This window comes from Esox lucius, chromosome 16 (genome assembly GCF_011004845.1).
Source record: "Esox lucius isolate fEsoLuc1 chromosome 16, fEsoLuc1.pri, whole genome shotgun sequence".
In the NCBI taxonomy this organism is placed as follows: domain Eukaryota; kingdom Metazoa; phylum Chordata; class Actinopteri; order Esociformes; family Esocidae; genus Esox; species Esox lucius.
This window is the reverse complement of record NC_047584.1, coordinates 17,733,418-17,759,027: the sequence shown is the minus strand read 5'-3', so window position 1 is coordinate 17,759,027 and position 25,610 is coordinate 17,733,418. Positions and strand designations below refer to the sequence as shown.

The 25,610-nt window shown below is 41.4% G+C and overlaps 2 protein-coding genes across 7 annotated transcripts in view; one reads left to right on the top strand and one right to left on the bottom strand.

The window, feature by feature from the left end:
• Window positions 1–5,437, bottom strand: part of stk39 (serine threonine kinase 39) — a 35,499-nt gene extending 30,062 nt beyond the window's left edge. For 4 of the 5 annotated variants that reach the window (XM_010890898.3, XM_010890900.3, XM_010890901.3 and 1 more), the window contains exons 1-5: window positions 5,172–5,437; window positions 3,596–3,708; window positions 3,129–3,237; window positions 2,669–2,810; window positions 2,257–2,312 (exon numbers count right to left, since the gene is read on the bottom strand). In XM_010890898.3, the coding sequence (XP_010889200.1) occupies window positions 2,257–2,312; window positions 2,669–2,810; window positions 3,129–3,237; window positions 3,596–3,708; window positions 5,172–5,277 (526 nt within the window). In that variant the 5' untranslated portion in view covers window positions 5,278–5,437. The remainder of the gene's footprint in view (window positions 1–2,256; window positions 2,313–2,668; window positions 2,811–3,128; window positions 3,238–3,595; window positions 3,709–5,171) is intronic. The other variant, XM_010890899.3, reaches the window with a different exon arrangement.
• A 1,241-nt stretch (window positions 5,438–6,678) lies between these two features.
• On the top strand, window positions 6,679–25,247 carry cers6 (ceramide synthase 6). 2 transcript variants are annotated; one of them, XM_010890902.5, is made up of 11 exons: window positions 6,680–7,077; window positions 8,827–8,932; window positions 9,422–9,552; window positions 13,813–13,870; window positions 15,924–15,974; window positions 16,146–16,238; window positions 18,445–18,573; window positions 18,918–19,024; window positions 23,502–23,658; window positions 23,754–23,777; window positions 24,012–25,247. In XM_010890902.5, exons 1-11 carry the CDS (start codon window positions 6,908–6,910, stop codon window positions 24,177–24,179), a joined length of 1,194 nt encoding a protein of 397 aa, XP_010889204.1. In that variant the 5' UTR covers window positions 6,680–6,907; the 3' UTR covers window positions 24,180–25,247. The 2 variants fall into 2 exon arrangements, with proteins under 2 accessions (XP_010889205.1, XP_010889204.1); XM_010890903.5 differs by lacking the exon at window positions 23,754–23,777 and having other exon boundaries at window positions 6,679–7,077.
• Window positions 25,248–25,610: the final 363 nt, after the last annotated feature.

The following is a 25,610-nucleotide window of genomic DNA, read 5'->3' as shown; positions in this document are numbered from 1 at the left end:
TTATTTTAGCAGCAGGATATTATGCTGGTAGCACTCAGATTTTAATTATCACAATACAAGCCATCATTGAAATGTATAAGGCCATATAGTATGTAAAAACAATCTAGTATGTAAAAAATGTAATAAAAAAGAACAACATTGGAAAGGACATTAAACATAAAATGACAGACTAGATTGACAGACAAGATTGTTAACTATATCGCCTTATATATTTCAATGATGGCTGTTAAAACATCCAGTGTCAAAAGCCATACAGTTAATATGTGCTATTGTGGTGGTGTTAAAATGTATAAGAAACGTTACAAAGTTTAAACACAATGCGTAATGGCGTCTAGCGACATATTACTGGCTAATAAGCTTTTAAAACGGCCAGTGGCAAAAGTCATGCAGTTCATAGATACTATTTGTGGGTGGAGATAACTTAACAAGAAATGTTACTCAGTTTACACGATGGTTAATGGTGTCTAATGAAATATTCAAACTTGACGTGATGTTAATGCATGACAAATATTATATAATGTCAATATGCAATACTGACAACCCTGCAAATGATCAGTTTTGTGGCATAGTGGTTAAAGACACAGCCTTTCACGGGTGTGACCTGGGTTCGAATCAACAACGTTCTATTGCAGGCCGGCTGAACTAGGCTTGCCTGGTTTCTTGTTTGGAAAGGAAAAGAAAAAGGTGTAGTGGTCTCTTAATTTTTTCCGGAGCTGTAACTGTACATCACATTCCATATAATCTTTTGTGTTACAATAAAAAAAAATATTTGGTTTTAAATGTCAGTACTTTTGATAAACTTCCTTCACAATAGTTCTGTTTTGTTGTATGGCACCGAAAGGTCTTTGTGACAGAAATGAGAAACACTCATCAGCGAAGATTCTGTATATTTTCCAGATTCATTACTACATTAATCTTTTTTTTACAAGCATACATGATTGTCTGACTGGCATAATGATGGCATAAGGATGCAGATTAATTAGCCAAATATTTGGAAACTTCATTGAAAAGGGCCTGTGCCATGGTATCAGCAAATAGGGAATTGTGCTGCCATGGACCAGAGCTAGGCTCGTTTACCACTACAGAGGCTTTTGGGGAAGCTGAAATTCAAAACAAGAGTGTTTTTTTCTTATAACATTACAACCTAAATGAATGAGAATATATCTTAAATCTGAAAGTTAAGGTAAGCAACAGGGCTCTTTTCCCAGTTCTCTCTCCTTAAGTGAGGGAAAGCCCAACAGCTGATAAGTGTGCTGCTGATTGAGTACCCCCCCCCTCTCGGAGACCAGAAATGGTTCCAGCTGCATTGGTGACATGTCCTCTGGGACGGGTTTAGCGGGGATTCAGGCCATGAGGGCAGTGTGCAGGCTCGTCTGGCTGACGCTGTGGACCAGCCAGCAGTGTCAGCACACCCGGGACACTCCTCTGCAGAGTCAAAACCTGTGCCTGCTAAACTGGGTTCTGTCTTGGTCACAGCTCCAGCAGTCAGTCATATTCAGTAAAAAAAAAAAAATGTGTTCACGGGACACTGGGGTTCAGGGGGCTTGGGGATTCATGGGACCTTGGGTTCAGAAGGCTTGGGGGTTCACGGGACACTGGGGATCAGAGGGCTTGGGGGTTCACGGGACCTTGGGTTCAGAGGGCTTGGTGGTTCACGGGACCTTGGGTTCAGAGGGTTTGGGGGTTTCACAGCTGCCACGCCAGACACCGCAACAACGGGACCCGCAGTCCATTGGTGTGTGGTTCGCCCTCGCCATGCGTCAGTTAAATAGCCCAGGGTGGAGCTCACCCTGGAGGGATGTAGCAGCCAAAGGGGTATTTCCACAGACCACAGCTAGGCTAGGATACTGAGGCTTATATGGTAATTTCAAAACTAGAGGGCTCGTATCACCCAACATTAAGCTAAATTATGACTTTGAGAACCAAACCTAAAGCTCAAATAAAATTAGCAAACAGGGTTCTTTGTTTTCCCAGTCCTCTCTCCTTCAGTTAGGGAAAACCAGCAGCTGATAAGTGTGGTGCTGATTGAGTATCCAGCAACACCCTTAATGAGCCTATTAGAGTCAGCTGTGCCTGTGTTCTCTTTGAAGCCAGTGTGCGGTTTCCAGGCTGACTACCTTGCTTGTGGTGCTGGTAAGGGCATGTACATTAAGTGGCTGCCCCTCACAGTGCCACAGTCATCGAGACACTGAGCGAGCTGTGACAACAGAATGGAACAAGTGACGATTGGTTGAGGGTGTAACCTTACATACATACCTGCAATCTGAACAGAGCCGTCCTCTCCCAACAGAATGTTCCCAGCCTTCACATCCCTGAGGTCACAAACACATAGCAGAAACACCCTTGTCATGCTCAAACAGTATCTATCTATTTAAGCAAAATCAATTACATCCATTTGAGTGAATTAGTTTGGCTTCCTGCTGTTATCTGGAACACAGCTGAAGGCGGTAATAGTTGTTCAGTTCTTTTTGACCTTGAAATCCAGGCCAATTCAACCATGTGCTCAAAGCAAAGTTCCAACAACACCATCTATGTCAATAAATTACATTTTACTGTTAGTCAACACAATCTAAATAACATTATGTAACTCTTAGATTATGTTATAGATGAGTATGTACATAGAAACTCTTAATGGAAAACATTCAGTATGTTTCCAACTCCATCTTACCTGTGTATCTGTCCATTTCTGTGCAGGTAGTCCAGGCCCTCTAGGACCTCTTTCAGTATGGTCGCAATGATGAGCTCATCTAGTACTCCATTCTTGTGCTCCCCTCTGCTGAATGTATGCTTGATTATATCCAACATGGATCCTAATAAGAGGAAGCAAAGAGAAAAACAATGCCAACCGCTGATAGGATCCATTTACAAATTTTGCCTCAAGCACGTTTTAGCTTCATCCTATGTTGCATTATCACCTCCATTTTAACTGCCCAGCACATAAAGCAGGTTTAGCAGGAACGGGTCAAACAAAGTGTCTGAACAAGTATCTGTTACAATGAGGAAGTGAAATATTGTCAACATTTTGTCTATAACAGTGTTATAATGTTATGGCCACTTCTGATGTTTAGCGCGAAAGTACGACATAAAATGCAGTTACATTTCCTAAAATGTTAAAAGCCAGAGCTTACCTCCACTCAGAAGTTTCATGACTAACCAAAGTTCGTCCTTTACCACAAATGAGGTGTAGTAAGTGACAACATTCGGATGGTTGCATTGGCTCATGGCTTGAATTTCTTTCTAACATATGAGAGAAACGAGGCTTGCATGAGACAGAAATAAAGATATCTTTGAACCAACTTTCTCCTGAGGATTGTTTACAGGTGATTTACTTTACTACAAAAATGCAAAATACATTACAGAGAATAATATTCCTGAAGCGCAAAGTAATAGATATGTAAAAACAAAAAAAAAAAATGTTCAAGGTTAATTTGTTATTTATTGTCACTCGGGTGTAACACAGCCCTCACAGTTTCTAATCACACCAAAGAGAATGCCAAAGTAGAATTAAATCTCAGTCAGGAGGGCGTGGGCCAGAGGCCATTGGCTATGGCAAAATACACAATGAATATATAGCCGTATTTATTGTTGATCTCACCAATAGCTCATCCATGCTGGTCTGGCATTTTTCCAGGTTGATTCTCTTTACGGCCACACGTTCCTGTCTGGGGGTGCAGAGGGCAGCCTGCACCACAGCAGTCGCCCCACTGCCTGGAATAAAAAAAGACAGGACAGTACAGTAACATTGAACATGACCATGGTGAAGAATGACAGGTGTCATTGCCAAATGCAGGATCATTGTGTCCATATGTACGTTATCCAATCACGTGCGATGAATAACAGTCAGTTATGTTTACTAAGATAGTGACACAGTTGCTCATCGAGCCAACTGCTAGGGACAGATTCAAATGAGAGGAGACTGGACTGCTTAACTGTTTAAAATATCTATATCTAGACACAGCAGCTCACGGCTGTAGTGATATCCCTTATCAGAACCAATGTGGCTTTGGCTGTCAATGTGGGCCCCTCTTTTCTACATGCAAAACGAATATAATCCATCTCTGAACAAAAGCAAATTAGACACATGAAAAAGTTGTACACAATTTTCTTCAATGAGTATATGTATGTGGGAAATAATCATATATAACTATACTATAAGAAATGACTGCCAAATGAAGTATGTGGTTATCACCAGTAGATGGCATAGAGAGTGTCACCAACCAGAAGCTAATGATCTCGGTATTGTAAAAATGTAACAGGGTTCACCCTTCTTGATAAGAACAAATTAACCTCATTGACATATTAATCTTGGCTGACATGTGAAAACAATAAACAATACATTTCTACAGTTTAGCTATGGAAAACAGAAAACTCAATTGCTTACTTTTCCTGTAACTAAAGTTTTCAAACAGCTCCAGATTTAAGCAAATATACATTGAAAATGTTATTTGATAACGTTTTTACAACTATTATAACACATTTACATAAGAAAGAGTATTAATTATACCTATAGGCTATTTTGCTTTTCTTAGGGCTAAATTATTATCAAACAGTAGACCAAAATGTGTCTTATCCTATCTATCATAATTGGCCAATTCATAATCATAATACGCTTTAATAATAATAATAATAATCAATTATAAAATGTAACTTTTACTGACTTTAATCATGATTGAGGAAAAAGAAGGCCTAGATTCTCATTCTAACTTCAGAAGTAGTATGCAATTCAACATCTGAAACAGACCATGAGAAATTCAGACAGGACCAAGACATGACCTGCCATTTTCATCCGGGTGATACAGTACATCGTGCGTATCTATTTCACTATTAGCCTACTGGACACGCGCCATAAATGAGCATCGTTCCGCAAAGACGAAATCGAACGCATTAAAAACGCATTTACGTGAAATGACATTCCTACCCATATGCATACAACTTTACAATGGATTTAAATATATGTCAGTCTTATTAAATAAGTGTTTTTCTTCTTATGAGAACAACCACATAGCGGTTGTTAACATCCGCATTGCAAATCATTACAGAGACGCTGTTGAATATGAAAAAGCCGGTAGGCCCTCGTCGTCATTCACCACTGACAACCACCCGATCCATATCCATGATAAAACATGACATAATTATACTATATAATATTCAGAGATAACCTAGCTACTAACCTATGACTTCCTGTAACTCGTAAGACTCTCTGGTAATTGGCCAGTTCGTTGTCAGCACTGGTTGCGGATTCTGGACAGGAGCCGGAGATTCGCCTTGCTCCGCCATGATGCTGCTGCTGCTGAGCTACTTAGCGACCTCAGAGAGTCAAATGAGAGACTGTAAATTTGTCTGCACTCCTGACTACAGAAGTGTCAGCTGCTAGCTGGAGCATGCCTACTACCGCCTGCGATGAAAACATCCGGAAAATAACGGGCCACATTTATTGTGCAACTTTCAGCACAGCTAAAATGTGTAATTTGACACAAAAAAAATGAGAAATAATGACAAAATCCATAACCAGTGAGTGATGACTGCGGTTATTGTATTGCTACTGCATTTCAAGCATCAATCTTTTATGTAAGGGTCGCATTGAAATAAAAATGTTACTGCAGATATTTTGCAGTTTTAATATACTGCAGTTTTGCTGCAAGTACTACATGACTGGAGATACAGCAGTTTTAAAACTGGAATCTTTTTTCTCTAAGAGTTGGTCTAATAGGGTAAATTGAAAACTGATTTTTTTAAATGTCATGCCTAATTTAGAAAAAAAGAGCAGGCTACATAACAGAATATATGTGATTGATTTAATAAAGTAGATTGTTTTAAAAGAAAAATACATTCAAAAAGTTTTGTCTATTTGGTTGCAGTTCTGTTCAGAGGAGGTAGCTGAAGCTGACAGGATATTTGCGTTTGCAAGTCGGCCCAAGGCAAAACGGAGGCCCAACCTCCGGTGGCAAGGCAGAAGATCTGGGATAAATGAGCTTGTGGTATAAAGGTTACTAGTGCCATATATTAATAGATGTGGATATACAGATTTGAACCCTGATTCTATTTTGTATCCCGCAGTAATGAAGCAATAACACTGACCACATTCGAGAATATCAAACAGAAATGTATCATACGAAAACTGTGGTTGACTGACTGCAAGTATCATTTGTGATGCAAATATTATTTGTGAAAGTTGTTACCAAGTATTACAAAGAGTACTTATATAATCAATCCACTAGATGGCAATATTTTACAACAAAATTGTGATGACCGAAAGGGTAGTAGCTCCTGTTGAGAAAGTACACGTATTTAATGTTGAACTTTTTATGAAATGAATACAATAAAAAATATAAATTCCCATTCTGTATTCATACGAATATATTTATTTATGATATAATTTCCTCGACATAAATATTACACAGAAATATATTTTATAACGAGTGTACTGGTCAGTAGATGGCATCATTTAGGCTAATATTCGCGTTAGCTTCAAACGGGACTTTTACAACTGCCTAATCAAAACGTCCTAGGAAACGACGGATGTATTAATTTGCATTTGGTTAACCAAAAAGGGAACGCATGACATTCCAAAATTAAACTCAAATCATGTTTTTAGATTTCCTGCATTGTAAGTGCCACACAACTTAAGCATACAAATATACAAATACCTTTGTGTGGCGACCGCATGTGTGACATTTCAATGAACCAATCACTTACGGAGGAGCTGAAGCCTGATTGAGTCTACTTCCCGACACTGGAAAGACCGAGGGGGGAAATAGACAGGCGGCGCATACACTGATCCCATCACCCTGTAAAAACCTGCAAAGATCGCCCGTGAGAGACTGCTGCAACTACGCAATAGGCCGTTGATATCGTTTTTATTACTGGTCCATTGGTTAGAGGGACACAGCGTCCATAATATAAGGAAATGGCAGGTATTTTGTCATGGTTTTGGAACGAAAGATTTTGGCTCCCTCACAATGTAACCTGGGCTGACTTAAAAAACACAGATGAGGCAACCTTCCCGCAAGCCGAGGATTTGTATCTGGCTTGTCCTTTAGCCTTCTGCATCTTTATGATTCGGCTGGTTTTTGAAAGGTGGGTGCATTCAGAAGTGATAATATAATATTGTTATAACTGAAAATGTGTGCTTTTAATTTACATGTAGCATAAAGGAAGCCTTTTAAAGAACAATGTATTGGGTGTTGGAGCATGTTTCGCTTTTACCGAATTTCTAGACAATGCACAAGAGGATGCGATGTGTCCAATCTGGAAGGTAACATGGTAGCTTCTCAATAGGCCTGCCTGTCAGTTACACTGTAATAATTCTTCTCGAGATAAAATCATTTATCAGAGCTGCATTTTGTATTTTAATTATTCTCTCCATAATTAAGAGCCTGGCCTAGTGTCCAAGCTGCAAGTTGCAGCTGTCAGTGGGAGGCAAGGGCATTATTCGAGTCATGCTTGTCTAATTTCGCCTAATTGACCTCGCGAGCGCTTGTAAGGGTACTTCTGCTGCCTACGTCTTGTTGGCGATCATTGTATGAGCTTTATGTAATGATTGTAAGCCAGCCTGTCCCAGTTGTGTATATCATACCAGTCTGTGTTAATGCTAGCTTGGGACACCACACAGACACATGGGATACCCGGTACAAAAAACAAAGGACATCTATAGCAACCAGACAGGCTGCCACAGGAGCGTTTCAATGCTTACTAACCTCTACAGCATAACTTCGCGTGGTGTCTCAAATGTCTGTCAAGATTTGTATGCAAGTTTCAGTAGGCCACAGAGAAACTCTATCTCACTGTAGGTTCTTTAGATGTTACTGAACGGATGTATGTCATAGGGCTGTACAGCTGTCACTGCCTTAACAAGTCACTCATCAGCTCACCACAAAATGGTCACAAAGGAAATTTGACCTTTTACTGAAGTCTTTATTGGGGAGTTGGGTGGTTTGCTTATTACTGCAAATTTTCCTCATTACTGATAGTTTGACCCGTGATCAGACTACTAGGCCAAACAAAGTAGTGAACACTGTGGTTTCTGCTGTGAGACAATACACACAGCTTGCTTATGCATACACAGGTCTACCATTTACTACTTTCGGAACCTGGGTCTCTACTATAGTATTTACTAAAATAACATGTGGAACTACTGGGTTGTCATCCACTGATTGATAGCTAGGAATAGAAACAATGTCTAGACTGGCTCAGGGTTTGCCGTTCACATGTAAGACAGCCTTTACCAGGGGAGTTTTTTGTGGCTTCAACTGAACCACTGTGAGACATAACACCTATTGAAAGGTCTGTTTAGTCTGGTCCCTCCAGGTTACATTATCTGAATGCTGACAACATACTTCATTTGCAGAGTAAGGACTTTTTATGAATGGGCTGTTACTAGACAGCTCATCGGCCATTCTCTTCTTTCTCTCTCCATCCCTCCCTCCCTCTCTCTCTCTCCCAGCCATCAGCAAAAGGAGTTTTCATCTTGGCACGTACTCCCAGCGATTAAACCTTCCATAACCCTTTGTCTATTAACGGGACTTTATCGTATACCGTCATAGATGACGTTTTGCATTTGAACATACAGTTGTCAAATGTAGCTAAACTCTTGCGTTGTGAATCGCTAACAGTACTGATTTCAGCAGTTCACACATATAGATTTCACAGATAGATTTAAAGCTTTAGTATGTGTTTTAACAAGTGGCTGTCCAAATCGGCCGTGCAGCTGCCACTGGGGTGCCCATTTATCACATTTAAAAATGATCTCCTTAATTATAACAATTAGGTAATAATGATACATCATACACACTGTGAGAATGTACGTTGTTGTGTTACTCCTTGCAGGTTTATTGCCAGACCTTGTGCCTTGGGCCTGAAGATACAAGCCAATGGACCCCAGAAAGCCCAGCCCAATGCCATTTTGGAGAAGGTTTTCACTGCTATCACCAAGGTAAAAGTAGTTCCTGGGTCACCCTGACATTTAGATATGGAAAACTTTGTTTGCATTTTAGTACTGATAACATACTGTGGAATAGAAGCGGTGAATTTCCATGAGGCATTGAATTCAGAGTCCAGAAAGCAGAATGCCAGGCTTGAAAGTATTTGTGCCTTGTTTTATGTATGCAGCGTGGTTAATATTAGACCAGAGAGGGAGTGAATCCTGTAACAAATACTCAGACACATACCAAGCAACCTAACAGACAAGGTAGACATCCTCAGTCTTTGCACATCCTCATAGGTGAAAAAAGGCACTTGAGTGCAAATAAATGCCCTCTGTTTTTCACATAGGTCTACTACTAGTGGATAATGCTGATTAAACGGTCAGACACCGATTGCCTTTTATTTCTGCTTATATTAGGGCTATCGTAACCTCTGACATGTCTGACTATTCCCACAAAAACAGTGTCCTTGTTCAATGTCTGGATCATGTGTTTTCTAGCATCCAGATGAGAAGAGGTTGGAGGGCCTTTCAAAACAGCTGGACTGGGACGTACGGACCATCCAGCGCTGGTTCAGACAGCGTCGGAACCAGGAGAAGCCCAGCACATTGGCTCGCTTCTGTGAGAGCATGTAAGAGATCTTGACAGCCTCAGAATGCCTGTTATTATCGCTCGTTATTTATAGATACAGAGATTGCACAGGTGGAAGCAGTTTTGGGTGTGGATACATAGAGTTTCCAGTCATTGCCGTCGGAGGGACACTGATGTGGAGGGATAGCTAGTGTACTAGTTGACTAGGCCTGTCAGAGTGGGCTCCTGTCTGAAACCAGAGGATTCAGGCTGGCAGTGAGAGAGGCAGCGAGGAACCGCGCAGGTCTCTGATGCCCTGGGGTTGCTCACACAGGAACTTACTGCTGGAAAGGCTCCCTGCTTAGAAAACAGGCGCAGTTATTATTCCATCATCTTCAAAGGGAAATATCAGATTTAGTTTGTCAGTTTGAACAATTTGATTTGGTTTGGTGATATATTAAGAGAGCGAGAGAGAGAGGGGAAAAAAAGCATACTTCTGGGTAGCTAAAAAAAAGATCTCTGACAGGTTCTTCTACATTTTCAGCACAAATCAAATTGAAAAACTGAGTGTCACTGTTGTGCCCACATTATAAATATATGCAGTGCTGTGGCTGTGGGCAGAACGGAGTGGACAGATTGGATGCCGGAATCTTTTCTCTGTTGTCTCAGTTGTTCACAATGCAATTTCCTAAAACAGCACAGCCGCATTCGTCTCAACAGTAATCCTACCGTAATTAGTGCCTCGTATACAGCTGTTTTTGGTTTGATAGGACGCTGTTGTCTCAGACACTTCAGGATGGCCCAGCTGAGGCGAATGTTCCCTTTTTCAATATGCTAACAAAGGGAGACACATTGAGACTGAAGGAAGAAGAAGCTGCACACAGTTATTTATTTTGCAGCCAGTTTCATCAGGCCTGTCATGTCCCCAATCCCTGGTGGGGCATATGCTTAGGTTTTTACCACAAAGGAGGATGTCTGAACTGATGGGTCTCCATCCCTCAAATCCTCCAGGGGTTACATTCTGACAGGAAGAAAAGAACCAGAGGCAGCAGATTATAATCTGCCAAGCCTTAACAGACAAAGCTAAAATTAGTGTTTTGGAAAAGGGATCGTCTGGAACATCCTAATGCGGGTATTTGGAGAGAAATAAACATTTGCAATAACATCAAAAAATATGATAAAGTAGAAAAGAACAGAATGTAAACTGTTTTGGTCTGCCACATAATATCATCAAACTGTAACAGTAAGGATATGCGTATCATTATGCTTTAAAGGCACCAACACTGTATTTAACAGGACCATTTGTCTAGTACATGGTCACCAGCAAAATTGTATTAAAAGAAAGTCTTGTGAGTCATAATTGTACATAAATAGCATTGATTCAGCAGCACTTGGAGGTACTCTTTTACAGTGTTTGACAAACTAGTTGCCAAGCAACCATCATCTTGACCTATCATTAGGTAATCTAGACCAGCCCATTTGTTTTTACAATTGGGTCTAATCAAGCACAGAGAAAATTACCTTTTGCTTGACTATTTGAATGTCATTAATGGTAGCTTTCTTTTCATTCTGATTTAAAGTTGATGTTCTATTTGCAACCAGAGCACAGGTACAGCCTCAATCTTTATGTATTGCTAACTGACATTTGATAGCTCAAAGATTATTTGCCTCCGAGACAGGACTTAACATGGATTTACTGCAGTGTTGTGTACATCCTTGCAGGCTACGTAGTGTATACTCTCTATGGCTGTTAGCAAGCCTTTCTTGTTGCAAGGCCAGCTAAAGCTTTCCACATTAAACCAATTGGGGTGAATGCAGAACTCCCAAGTGTCACACAGCATGGTCAGAATTTGTAAATGTACGCCTCTGAGGCAAGTCTGTGGCTATTAGCTTCACACAACATCTCTGTCACATCGCGCTAGTTGTAGTTGGAACTTCCTGTCAATGATCTCTAGCCTGGTGAATTATGGCGTACCGGAGTACACCTGCAGCTGGAAGGTGGTTCTACCTGTGAGAGGCAGTATTAATGGAAAGACTCATTCCATGCATGTTTTCACCATTACGAACCAGAAATCTAATTCAAGTGTTTCTATTAAATAATTAATGTAACAACCGCACTAATTTCATTATGAAAATCCCCTTGGGATGTCTGACAAGGACGTATGTTAGTTGTAGGCTCGCTCTGTGAATTTTCAGTGCCGTAGTCGATCATTGTGTGCTGTGCAGAGGCAGCGTCTCCCTTCTCGGAGTGGCTTTGATCTCTGAAGTGTCAACTGGAAGTGCTCCTTCTCATCTCTGCCTGGGAGCTATAGAAGCCTCGTGATTACGGGATAAACTTTCTCATCCAATCAATGCGCAGTTGTGGCGGGTACGCCCTAGGTTATGTTCGTTTTAGAGCCGAGGTTGAGACCAACCAAGAGGGCCTGTGTCTCTCTCTGCCGTGCAGCTTTGCGCCCGGGCACCGATGGCAGTGACTCACCCTGGAATCCAGACGTGGGCATGTGAGAGCCCTGGCCACCTCTCTGACAGGCCAGCAGGCCTTGGGGCGGACCTGTCTATGGTTCTAATCTAGAGTAACCTCTCCTGGGCTGGTTGAATACACGCGCGGCGCTGGCCTCTTCCGGTGGAAACTAAGCAGCGGCTCAAGTTGACTCACTTGCGGGGTGTTGTTGCGTCAACATTCAAGGCCCCTCCTCATGTCGCGGTTGTTATAGTAAACTAAAACAAAAAGCGGAGGAAAACCTTTGTCAAACTGAAATGGTCCTTATTTTTACTGATTGTAGTGTTTGTGTTTCATATGTTATTTTACTGAGAAAATTGTCACATTTTGTTTAAGTTTACTATACTATAATTGCCCTGTTATCTAGAATTTAACAATTAGTTAGGAACAGCTGGTACAATAAGTGAATTAATGTTTGAATGGTCATGAGTCATCAATAAATAAGCTATGCCGTAGGCTACCTAGATCATAAAGATCGACCACGAGAGTTTAATCAAGCCCGGGCTACACCTTGTCCTTTGTCGGGAAAATAACATCAGTCAAGTCAGGTAGACAACATAAAAAGCAAACACAATTTGGTTACACTTTATTTTGAGTGTCACAGTTTCCATCTGTAAATGTTCTATAGATAGTAAGACTTTCAACAAACTATTAGTTGATAAACAACTGGTTGCTACGGTTAGAGTTTTAGAATAAGGTTTAGTGTTAGGGTTACAGTTAGGCATTGAACAAAGGTTAGAGTTAGTATATAGTTAGGTGCGGTTTAGGGTCTGTAGATAGTTAGTTAAAATGTTACAGAGTCAATAGACAATCTGTAGAGCATCTGCAGGCACACTTTTGGCACTCTCAAAAAAATGTTATAGCTTATTGCTCTCAGTATATTGGTGCAACAAAGAACTGAATCCTGTATGTACAGTGCTGTAAAAAATGTAACCTTTCTGATTTTCTGTAATATTGTAATCTATATTTGTTTTAGATATTCAACCAAAACCTAATATTAAGTACAGGGAACCTGAGTGAACAACTAACATAATATGTGTATATGTATTTCATTTATTTAAAATATGCAACCCTGTGAAAACGAGGTTTCCTCCTTACACTCTAACTGTTGGTGCCCAATGACTGCCACCAAAGACTTCCTGTATTTAATCAGTCTCTCATATCACTGTGGTAAACTATGTGCAGTCATTAAATGGGCAATTGTCCATCATTTTAAGTTCCCATTCAGGAGACGCTTTCAGGCATTAACTGCACTTGTCACTTTTCTCAGTTGGAGGAGTTCCTACTTTATTGCCCTTTATATTTTGTTATTTTCTTACTATAAAATGTGTTGTCTTCCAAAAAAAAACAACCACCAGTACTGGAGTCCAGGCCGGGGCCCATTCAAGGGGTTATGGCTACAGACAGCTAGAAATAGCTAAGTAAAATAAGCTGTTACATAATAATTCAGCCATGTTTTATGGAGTTTTTGTCCCATTTTCATGTTTTTTAGGCACATCATTGGAAATAAGAAATATTTAATAAAAAGCTCAAGGAAGAGAGGAGTGGGCCCTCAGGTGGCTGCAGATTAAGAAAATATGAGATGGTAATAAAAAATGCAGACATAAAGAAGTCTCCTCCGAAGTAGTATGGAGCTTTATGTGCCATCTGAGTCTGTATTGTTTTCATGGTATTAAATAAAAGCCAGGGCAGACTGATGTTTCTGGGTGTTCTTGAAATAGCCTCCCTCACAGACATGGCCTCTTTGACATTCCACAGAGGAGTGCATCTAAACCACTCCTGACTGTTACTGAGTCACCTTCTGTTCTGTTTTGTTTACAGGTGGAGATTTACATTTTACCTTTATATATTTACCTACGGAGTGCGTTTCCTTAAGAAGGTGAGTGTGCTACTTTCCAAAATAATTGAGGGGGAGCGTGTGTGTGTGTGTGTGTGTGTGGGGGGGGGGGGGGGGGGGGGGGGGGGGGGGGGGGGGGTTATAAATAGCAAAAAGCGAACTCAGCATTTCTTGTATTGAGGACACGTTCTTTAAACAAGAGCTATACCAGAGCCTTGCACCAAAGGGTTTGTGAACCCGGTTAGATTTAAAGGATCTTGTTGTGCAATGGTATAAAATGACAAATAATGTAAACAATCTAAACAGTAATCACTAGATCACTAAACATGTCATGTATTTAAGATATGGTGCTTCATAGTTTGGAGAATAAATCCTGTAACAGGCAGAGACACAGGGAAGGGACTCAGTGCAAGGGTTTGGGGTGAGGAAGAAATCCCAACCAAAAGACCAACCCTTTTATGGGGAGGCGTCTTTGTCTCTGGGGAAGCCTCCTGGATGTCTTCCCCCCACCTCATATTCCAGCCTTGTCTGGTTCCACATCTTTTTTCTCCTGGTTATTTTTGCCCTCGCCCCCGAGTTGCTCCCTGGGAGCTCTGAAATACCTCCCAATACGAGGTCCCAATAGGAGGCTGGGGTTTAGGGGCTGCCTGGCCCTGCTGGCTGCCCCGGAAAATTCTGGAAACTACCAGCATTCTCTGTCGGGAGCATTGGTGCAATGCTGATTCATTGGAGGGGGCGCGTTCAAACTATAATGCATATAACTGGAGGACAAATGTTTGTTTGCAACATTGTCTTTTTCCCCCAAGTTTAATTCATTATTATTTTCGCCCACAATACGAGCGAGTATCCCAAAGTGGGTCTTGTTCCGGTCCTAGCCCATTTGCCCAAGAGTGTAGGCTATCCATCATGCAGATATCACTTTCTGTGAGCCTGTGCGGAGTTGACAAACGTGTTCCCCGCCAACCTCCAGTCTAATGTGGTTGATATACGGATATATGAAGGAAATAACTGGAAATCCCATCCCTTTTGAGGGTATCTTGTGTTTCCTGTGCGTCTGTCTGCCTCTCTGCTCCCTGGGATTGTGTCGTGTCCCAGGGCATAAAGCCTTCTGACTGTCTCTAGTAATTGAATGCTGCTGATACTGCCACCGTGGCTGCCATTGATCGGGGTGAATGGGAAACGTGGCCTGAGAAATTCTCATTGCAACAACTTGCATGACGAAGCACTTTGTGGAGTGAGTTCATTCCCTGCAGCTGGGCCGAGTGAGTCTCTCGGGAGGTATTAATAGCAGCAGTCTGCAGAGGCAGCGATGCAAACTCAATAGACCTCCGTACACGTTTCAGCATTCCTGACGTCTCCGTCTAATCAAGGTGTACCTTTAGCTGTTCACAGCTGTTAACATCACCCCTCAGCTCTACATTGATGGCGATGATTGGATTAACAGTGCTGTAATATAGCTTTGCCATTATTCCACCAGGAAACTCATGCCAAGATCCTGTCTAGCGCTAGTATTACACGCCTGCTGTTTGGAAGTAACAGCCCCTCGATTCATTTGACTTCATGCCTGGTATATCCAATCAGCTCCCTAATTTCGAAGTGTGCAATTGCATGTAAACTGAAGGAGTTACCATATAAGACGTCTACGTTTGTTTTGGTACGGAATACTGTTTGAAGCCAAACTGGGACACCCGAAGCCAAAGCAGGTCATTAACCTGCCTCTATAGTTGAGGTTGTGCTTATGGCCAAACGTAAGCCAGTCTTAACCACTTCCCACAAGTCACGACAGCCTTAGTAATGCAGTCTCGGCCCGGAACGAACATTCTCCAGCAGGTCCCCCGGGCTAACGCATGCATCATTACTTTATGCTTCTGGCGTACCGCAAAAGTGTGCTTTGATTCAATTAAATGTCCTCCTTAATGAAAATACAATCTGATGTCACTCCGCTCCCAAGGTTATTGATGTGCCGGATCTTAATTAAACATAGTACCGAGGCAGCATTCAGGTGTGAAGATCAATAGCACTTTATGAATATAAATACACTTCTGGGAAGGGCAAAACAATACATTAATACTGTTTTGATGTACTTCCTCTGCAGACACCATGGCTATGGAACACTAGGGAGTGCTGGTACAACTACCCATACCAGGTAATGGTTCAATCAGATGGCCAACTGGTGGCCCTCTGCCCCAGCCAGGGAGGGTGGGGGGGGGTGTAATTGGGGCTCCAAAGACCCCCCAGCTAAGCAACTTTTTTTTAACACCAATAACACTGACTGAATGAACAGGTGTTGATCTTGCCTCTGTGTTTATGTCCCCAGCCACTGACAGTGGACATACACTACTACTACATATTGGAGCTGTCTTTCTACCTGTCCCTGCTCTTCTCCCAGTTCACAGATATCAGGAGGAAGGTAGGACAACTGACAAGTCTGATTCATTTACCTTTGGAAGTCATTTGATGTTTTTTCAATTGTTTCCCATTACCTGCTCCAGGGATTTTTGCTTGCATGTGATTTAATACCCCTTTTAAACACGATCGTTGTATCAATAATATAAATAAATGAATAAAAGTCATTTTTAATAAAGCCAGTATGTCAATAGTAACGGCCTGAGATGTTTTTATAACGCTTTGAAGCCAGCAGATCTATTTTTCCATTGTGAATCTCCAACTTTGATTTACACGGTAGTAATTGCATAGAGAAGTCCTGACTATTGTTTGTCTGCACTTTAATTCAGCACTCCTATTGTTGGTTCTATGAATGGTTTTTAGTGGGTCTTTGTGCCCGAGAGCAGTTCCTTTGGTGTGGAGTCTAGTCTCTGGTGTGTCACAAGCCTCTGGGAAGAAGAGATGGATTAACTAGTGTTAGCTCATAACCTTTATGACTGTAATTTTCTGGCAGTCATACTGAACTGTCTTCCGTTCATATTTGTTTTGGATTCAGTCCTATTCAGTTTTCAGTTCCTAGAATTATTACAATTCTCCATTTTCAAACAAAGTCTTGGCCTCACTGATGAAAACAAATAACTGTCAGTGGTGTGGAGATGAGGTGTGTGCGTGCGTGGGTCTGTGTGTACTTCATGCCTTTTGTATCTTGGCTATATCACTATTGTTACCTACAGTGTACTCAACCTCTACTTCAACTAGGACAGTGTTTAAACAAGCTCATTCAGGGTCAAACAGGCAGTTGATGACATCAGGGCCATTTTTGTGACCCACTCACACGTAGTCCCCAGACTAAAGATACATAATCCTTGAAACATCCATGTTTGAGTGGTATGAAAAAGACGGCTTTAGAATTGCTCATGTGGAGATGTTCTCATGTTTGCAGATTTGATACATGTGTGCGTACCGTATATTCTTTCTAAAAAATCCTGTTTTTACAGGTCAGGGTTTTACAGGTCAGGGCTTCTCTGAGGTTGAGCTGTTAATATTGCCCCTGCTTCTATTCTTTCCAATAAGCCACGCTATTAACTTTAGTACTGTTGATATGGCAAGAACAAGTGAAAGCACTGCCTAAGCTTTACAATTTGAAATTTGTTTAAGCAGTATTTTCCCAATTCAAATCAGCAACAACCGCCATTTTATTTCCATTACCATGTTTTGTTGTTTGTGGAGTTGCCAACTTGGCCATGGCATTGACCTTAATATTTTGGGGATAGATCTGGATCACTAAAGGTCCATTTGCATGGCTCCCACCACAGACAACAGGATCCGCCTCTCTTCCTCCTCCCTCTGCCCAACTCTGTCCACTTCGCGGCACACATAACACTCACCCACTCACATCTGTCCCATGATGTCATGGTGTTTATTCCCTCACCTCTCATTTCTGTGTTGACTGTTGGCATGTTGTCTGTTTTTGTTTCTCCTTTCAGTTTTTTCATGCACAACCCTGCGCATTGAGGAGCTCCTCTGCACCCCACTGCCAATTCCAGTATGTTCCCCGCACTCTTGCCATGCTTCCATTCTGTATTTCTTACCGCTCCTCTTCCCCCTCCTCGTCCTCCCGTTCTGGGCCGGCTGCTCAGCTGCTGTAGCCTGGGCGTGGTGTCCCGTGACAGCCACATCCGGCCACTGCCACAGGCTCACTCCCCAGGACCCCTCAGCCAGGCTAGCTCCTTTTAGTCGGCTTTAGTTGTGTTACACAAGACCTCCCGCTTTTCCATCTAGGCCTAGACTCAAGCATTATTAGTTGATGTGTTTCCTTTGCGGAAAGACTAGCCTGTCAGTCAGCCAAAGGTGACGGGAAGGAAAGCTGCTGCCCTTGATCCGGGCAAACGGCAGACCTGGCAGCAGAAAGCAAAAGCAAATGGGAAGGAATTAAATTGCACGGTGTACGGCCCTTTGCAGAGCGTTAGCGTTACCACGGAGTCAATGCCTTTGTCCCGGTGACAGTGACCTGACATCATGTCGCCCACGCCGTGTCAGTCGGTGTCCTACTTAGCGTGCAGCCAGCCAGTGTGAGGGACTGAGGAGACAGAATACAGCAGCGGGGTCATGTTCTCCGCAGGACGCAGAAGCTCTCAGAGAACCCATGCTGTGAGTCAGATGACGGAGAGCTGTGAACGCTTTCTCTCTCTGTGTGACGCCCCTGTGACGCCTGTCCCCAACCCCCCCAGGACTTCCCCATCATGTTCCTGCACCACCTGGCGACAATCTCCCTCATTACCTTCTCCTACGTCAACAACATGGCCCGGGTGGGCACGCTCGTCCTGTGTCTTCACGACGCCTCCGACATCCTGATGGAGGTGAGACATTGGACTCATTCGGCAAGCCACAGCGTTCTGGAATGCTCCAATAGAATTGTGTAATGTAGAACAGACACAGAATAAGGAATTGTCATGTGTCTAACGGTCCACAATGTTTGCCTACTGAACGCGGCCCTGGTGAGTGTTCGTCACACCCCGTGGAAGGTTTGAGAACAGTAGCCACCAAGAGAAAAATCTCTTGTGCAATTATATACTGCCAAGAGCAATTTCAGTGTATGATACCATGTTCATATATATATGCATATAAAGTGTATATATAGTATTTCCCTTGTTAGTCTAATAAGTTTGCACGTGAACCTGAATCTGTCTTGTTGTTTTTGCAGGCTGCCAAAATGGCCAATTATGCCAAGTGTCAGAGACTTTGCAACCTTCTGTTTGTCATGTTTGCAATGGTTTTCATCAGCTCCAGATTGGGTCTCCTTCCTGTCTGGTAAGGATGCTTTCTCTATGTCGACTCTATCTCTGAACAGCTATTGCTCAATTGATACAATGTCAGTTGTCAGGAGCACTGGTTTGCTGTCAGAAAGAGACTTCCCTATGATGTGTCTAAAAGTGGTTTTGTGTTTCATCTGTCTTTGAATACAGCCATGAATGCACATTTCTAAATATTAGCTACCCATGTCAAATAGGCTTTGCATTTGTTTTTCATTTTATACAGGTCTTGCTGAGGTTTGTTGCTTAGTAATAGTTACTATGGATACTACAGCAACAATATGAACATATTTTCTCCAATAAATAGAGGGGGATGAAAGCAAGACCATTATTTTGAGTTCATCTAATAATGTAAACCAGAGTAAATTTGAGATTTGAATAGAAAATGACACACTGAAAACCCCAATTAACTATGTTTGCTATTACAGTACAGTGTTTGTGTCGTATAGCTTTAAAACCACACAGTTTACTTTCATATTGCACTTCCACATGAGTGAAGTGCTTGTGTACTATGTTGTGTTATATCAGTATTACCATAGATGGAACCCTGCTTTATATCCATGGTTGTTTCATTCGTACAGCACAATGAGGGGAAAAGGAAGCGGTTTACTCTACTGCTTGATCACGACACCGCAACTTTATCAGCCTAAAAATATTGATTCTGAGACCCCACTGGAGGACAGAACTGTCTAAATGACAAACGGCGGCCTCTCTACTGAAGATATTAAACCATAAAACTCTCCACAGCACATTGTCTTCAAAGGACAGTTACTCTTGAATTAGTCATGTAAATCCTTTAGAAATGTCTTTATAGTAAACATTTTGAACAATTCAGACAAAGTGCACCGCGGCACTCAGAAAGGCGCTGTAACTCCATAGCTGTTGCCATGGCTTCAGTATCTACAGGATTCATACCATGTACTGGTCCAACAATATCTCTGCCTTCAGAGATATACAGACGTGCTCAAATTTCTTTGTACCCCTCCACAAAAAATTAAGAATGCACAATTTTCCCTGAAATAACTTGAAACTGACAAAAGTAATTGGCATCCACCATTGTTTATTACATATTTAATAGAAATCAGACTTTGCTTAAAAAAAAAAATGTATTCAACATAATATTGTAAATAATAAAACAAATGAAAATGGCATGGACAAAAATGATGGGACCACTAACCTGATATTCCGTTGCACAACCTTTAGAGGCAATCACTGCAATCAAATGTTTTCTGTAGCTTTCAATGAGACTGCTGCACCTGTTAACAGGTAGTTTGGCCCACTGCTGTCTCAGGGGGTGCCTTCTCCAGACTGCAAGTTTCAGCTCTTTCCATAGATGTTCGATAGGATTCAGATCAGGACTCATAGAAAGCCACTTCAGAATAGTCCAATGTTTTGTTCTTATCCATTCTTGGGTGCTTTAAGCTGTGTGTTCTGGGTCATTATCCTGTTGGAGGACCCATGACCTGCGACTGAGACCGAGCTTTCTGACACAGGCAGTACGTTTCGCTTCAGAATGCCTTGATAGTCTTGAGGTTTCATTGTGCCCTGCACAGATTCAAGGCACCCTGTGCCAGGTGCAGCAAAGCAGCCCCAAATAATAACCGAGCCGCCTCCATGTTTCACTGTAGGTATGGTGTTCTTTTCTTTGAAAGCTTCATTTTTTCATCTGTGAACATAGTGCTGATGTGACTTGCCAAAAAGCTCCAGTTTTGACTTATCTGTCCAAAGGACATTCTCCCAGAAGGATTGTGGCTTGTCAATATGCATTTTAGCAAATTCCAGTCTGGCTTTTTTATGTTTTTCTTTCAAAAGTGGAGTCCTGGGTCTTCTTCCATAGAGCCCACTTTCGCTCAAAAAGCGACGGATGGTGCGACATACCTTCACCTTGGAGTTCAGCTTGCATCTCTTTGGCAGTTATCCTTGGTCCTGTTTCTACCATTCGCACTATCCTTCTGTTCAACCTGGGGTCGATTTTCCTATTGCGGCCGCGCCCAGGGAGGTTGGCTACAGTTCTATGGACCTTAAACTTCTTAATAATATTTGCAACTGTTGTCACAGGGACATCAAGCTGCTTGGAGATGGTCTTGTAGCCTTTACCTTTACCATGCTTGTCTATTATTTTCTTTCTGATCTCCTCAGACAACTCTCTCCTTTGCTTTCTCTGTTCCATGTTCATTGTGGTGCACACAATGATACCAAACAGCACAGTGACTACTTTTCTCCATTTAAAAAGGCTGAATGACTGATTACAAGATTGGAGACATGTGATACTAATTAAAGAAACTAATTAGTTTGATATATAACTATGATCCAGTTATTTATTATCTTTTCTAAGGGGTACCAACAAATGTGTCCAGGCCATTTTAGAATATCTTTGTAGAATAAGCAATAATTCATCTCTTTTCACAGCTTCTTTGCTTTATTCTATGACATACCAATGGCATGCAAGTATACATGATAAAATATAATTATCATAATATAATAATAAAATAGCTTTCAATTTCATCACTTTTCAGGAGGAATTAAGCATTATTTCAATGAGCTGTAGGGGTACCAACAAATTTGAGCACGTCTGTATGTTTTTAAAATAATAAGTCATTTATGGAGTGTATTCAGTGTAAGCAGAAATTGCTGAAGCTACTGTATATCTTTTCAAATAAGATCATCTTTGAAAATGAACAACCACCAAAATATAAACTAGTCAGGAACAATGGAAAATAAAAAGAGTTTACATGGGGCCCTATGATTTTGTTAATGTTTCTAGAATTGCTAGGAATTACCTTTAAAAAAGCAGAGACTGCATAATTGGCTGTGCCCACTCTTCTGTTCACCCCACGTTCTAGGAGCTTGTCCCTTACACAAAGGATTTTAACAAGCAACTTCATTAATGACAGTTGCCTCAGATGTGGTTGTATGCCATGTATTTTAGTTGACAGGTTTTCATTCATTTTAAAACAAGATAGACAGTATTTCCAGTCTATTACACAATACCCAGTATAGACATGCTGTTGTTGTAGTAACGAATAGATTAATCAACTAATTTGCACATCCTGTCACTAAGCATATTTTTCCACAGACAAACCAATTATGATCATTAGTACAAGTATTCTTTAATACTTTTGCCGGACCGCGTAAGTGGAGCTGGCCAAGAAGAGCGAATGTCTCTTACTGAGTGACTATCTGACTGACTGACTGACTGGAGCCATTGTCCCGTGTTTCGAATCTTGTTACAGTCAAAGCAAATTATGCATTAGGATTTGTTCAAAGTGGATTAAAACTTTGCTGGCTACAACCTTCAGTAGCTACGTTATAGTAAGCCTAAAATAAAACTATTCATATTGTGACTATTTATGGTGGATTTTCAAAGTACGCATCCTTGCATGATTTTTGGGGTAATATAGGCTAGATAAAAACCCCTTCGGCAGTAATAGAGGAGGGGTTTCCACGATTCTCTCCTCTTTTCACTTGACGAAAAATGTAGTTATCGTCACCTATATTGATAGTTATTCTATCCATGTCATTCACGAATGTGTGCCATGGAATAGCTTTGGCCGTGTTAAGTTCATATTCAGTCTCGCTAGAAATTGCTCAAATCTTATGACTATTCCAAATAGTTAGATACTAGTCTATTACTGGCTAATAAGCTGTTAAAATGACCAGTGGCAGAAACCATACATTTCATAGATGCTATTTGTGGTGGAGGTAACCATAATAAGATACGTTAGTCAGTTTAGCACAATGCTAAATGGTGTCTAGCGAAATATTCAAACATGGCGCAATGTTAATGCACAACATAATTATTTAATGTCGAGATGCTATAAAGTCCCTGGGTAAACATGTAGCACTGTGGCGTAGTTGTTAAAGACACAGTCAGTCACATGGGAGACCCGCGTTAGAATCCAGTGAGGGCAACAACGTTTATCACTTTTAATTGCGGGCCGGCTAAACTATGCATGCCCGGTTCCTTTTCTGATTTCACAATTATGGCCCTAGCAAGTTCAGGAGAGTCGAAGATCAAGATGTGTCATACGAAACAAATCCCTTCTGCTTCTTATCACACTGCTCACTCAACCAGGAAGTATTTGTCAGTACAAGGCATTTTCCTGTGCTAACAACCACGATTGAACTTGCCGGCATCTGACCTACCACAAGGATTTGCAACAGGTGGCCTGTCCGACATACTATCCATCTAACCCAGATGGGGCTGTGCCAGTTTGCACCATCTTCTGCTGAATGTGCTCTCAGTATGCCGCAACCAGGATTTTAATTCGGGGCTGTAATGCTGTACTGCGAGGCGGTAACGTAGAGCACTGTGCCACATGGGAGGACCCACTAATTGGCGAAAGTACCAATTAGTGAAAAATAGATAAATCAGGCTGCCTTTGTAGACAGCCTTGAGAAAGTGTTTGTACAGGGTGGTTTATTTACCATGAGTTATCAAAGGATGTTGTCTGTCTCTCTCCTGTCTCTGTCAGGATTTTAAACACTACCTTGTTTGAGAGCTGGGAGATTATGGGGCCATACCCCTCTTGGTGGGTGTTCAACCTGCTGCTGATCCTGCTTCAGATTCTGCACTCCTTCTGGTCTTACCTCATAGTGAAGATAGCCTGTCGAGCCATCTCCAGAGGAAAGGTGAGAGTACAACTCACACTGTTTCCCTAAATGACCTATTTTATTGAATTCATTTGACTTTTCTCTCCTTTTCTGCTAACCTTTCAACTGTCAAGGCGGGGAAGTGGAATCCTTTACATGTAAGTAGTTGGAATAGAAGGAAAACCGACTATGTATTGTCACATGCCATCGCACTATCATCTGCAGGGCAATGTGTGACTGTGTCAAGTCACATATGGCCCTAACATGCAAGACATCCCTTTTATTGTATTTGTAAAATAATAAAAGCAGTAAGCCCACTGGCTGGGAGAATGATCACCATACCATCAGGCTTGTATGCGAACCGCTATGACACAGCCTGCACGTCTCCACAGGTGTCCAAAGACGACCGCAGTGATATTGAGTCCAGCTCTGATGAGGAAGACAGCCCTCTGCCAGCCCCGGTTCAGAAACATCACAACAGCACCACGAACGGGACCAATAAAGCCCACGGGACCAATGGGTACCTGACAGCAGGGGCCCCATGTCCAGACCAACACTGACTGGCGCTACGAGACATTACGAGCACTAAAGCCAAGCTGCAGACACCATACGTAGATACTATACGAGTGCGTGTGCCACATGAACAACATTGCCTGTCTGGTACTGGAAGTTCTCAATAGAAATCTGTGAATGCAGTTCAGTTTTCACTTTGATTCTTTCATGTTTCCTCTCTCATTTTATCTTTCTCTATATTTGCATCAAAATGCACTCAATGGAATATCAAGACACTGCAGTCGGTACAGCAACTCGCTCTTTTTATCCAATGAATGGAAGCGTTCCACTTTTCATGGTGAAAGCATGCTATTTAAACAGTCTGGAGTACTGGGGGAGGTAATTATGTTGCTGTCTTTTTATGTTATTTATTTTTTATCAGTATATGTTTGCCAATTATGTCTCAAGTACTTTGTCACTCTTAGGATTGGGTAATTATGAACCAACACACGTTGCTGTTCAGTCTCCATATTCCACGAACTGGTAGACACATTACCGTATGAGCCGTCATTAGCAAAATGCTAAACAACTGGATTTGCTTTCAAGGCTTCAACCCACTACACTTGTTCAAACAGTGATTGCATTTGTTTTGCCCACAAATTAATAGTAATGTGGTCTCATAACACAGCATTATTATGGCAAATAAAACACACATTATCCATCCATAAACTGTAAATGAGATCTCCGTAACAGTATTCTGTATGAGACAAAAACAAGGCCATGCTATTTCAACAAGTATTCTTTAATATTTCTGGTAAGTATTTGATGGACAAGAGTGGAGAGCACTCAACCGACGTGAGTTGACGCGCAGCCAAAACATTTGATAATCATTGAAGAGGCGCAATGTTAGCTCACCATTTAAAAGTCATTACTTTATTTGTGTAATTATTAAGGAAGGCCAAAGCTTTTAGTTTTTAATTGTTTAAAAAGTAATGAGTTGTAATGGCCGAGCAAGCACCGTTTCCTTTTACAATGCAAAGTATTTCTTTAAATGGTAATGTCCCTCTTGGAAGACATTATGGTACTAAGAGACTCAATTAAAACCCATGACAATATTAAAGATTGCAAGTAAGAAAGTGTGTTTGTGGATCTGATTATTTAACTGCCATTTTACATAGATACTTGTGACAAGCAACTGAAGAGTATTAGCAAATTAAAGAACTGGAATTTAATGGGAATTCCAGACAGAATAGTTTGCTATGAAACCACTTCAAGTTAATGTTTCTCTTCTCATTATTAAGACAAACAGTAACAATGCTGGTTTATTTAAAATGTCATTCACCTCAATGCATTCTTACACATTATCTTTGAACTGTAAATAGATATAGTGTCTGTTATGTAGCATTTGTGCTTTAGAGGAAAATAATTGTGGTCCAGGTGACTTTCATTCCTCTATTGACTTGTATGGACAAATGTGAATAATCCAAGGACAGACTACA

What these genes read in the sequence shown, in the direction of transcription:
- cers6 (XM_010890902.5), top strand. Translation starts at nt 6,908, where the DNA reads ATGGCAGGTATTTTGTCATGGTTTTGGAACGAAAGATTTTGGCTCCCT. An exon ending in TTGGGTCTCCTTCCTGTCTG is followed by an intron (nt 19,025 to 23,501) that starts GTAAGGATGCTT and finishes TGTCTCTGTCAG; the next exon opens with GATTTTAAACACTACCTTGT. An exon ending in GAGCCATCTCCAGAGGAAAG is followed by an intron (nt 23,659 to 23,753) that starts GTGAGAGTACAA and finishes TCAACTGTCAAG; the next exon opens with GCGGGGAAGTGGAATCCTTT.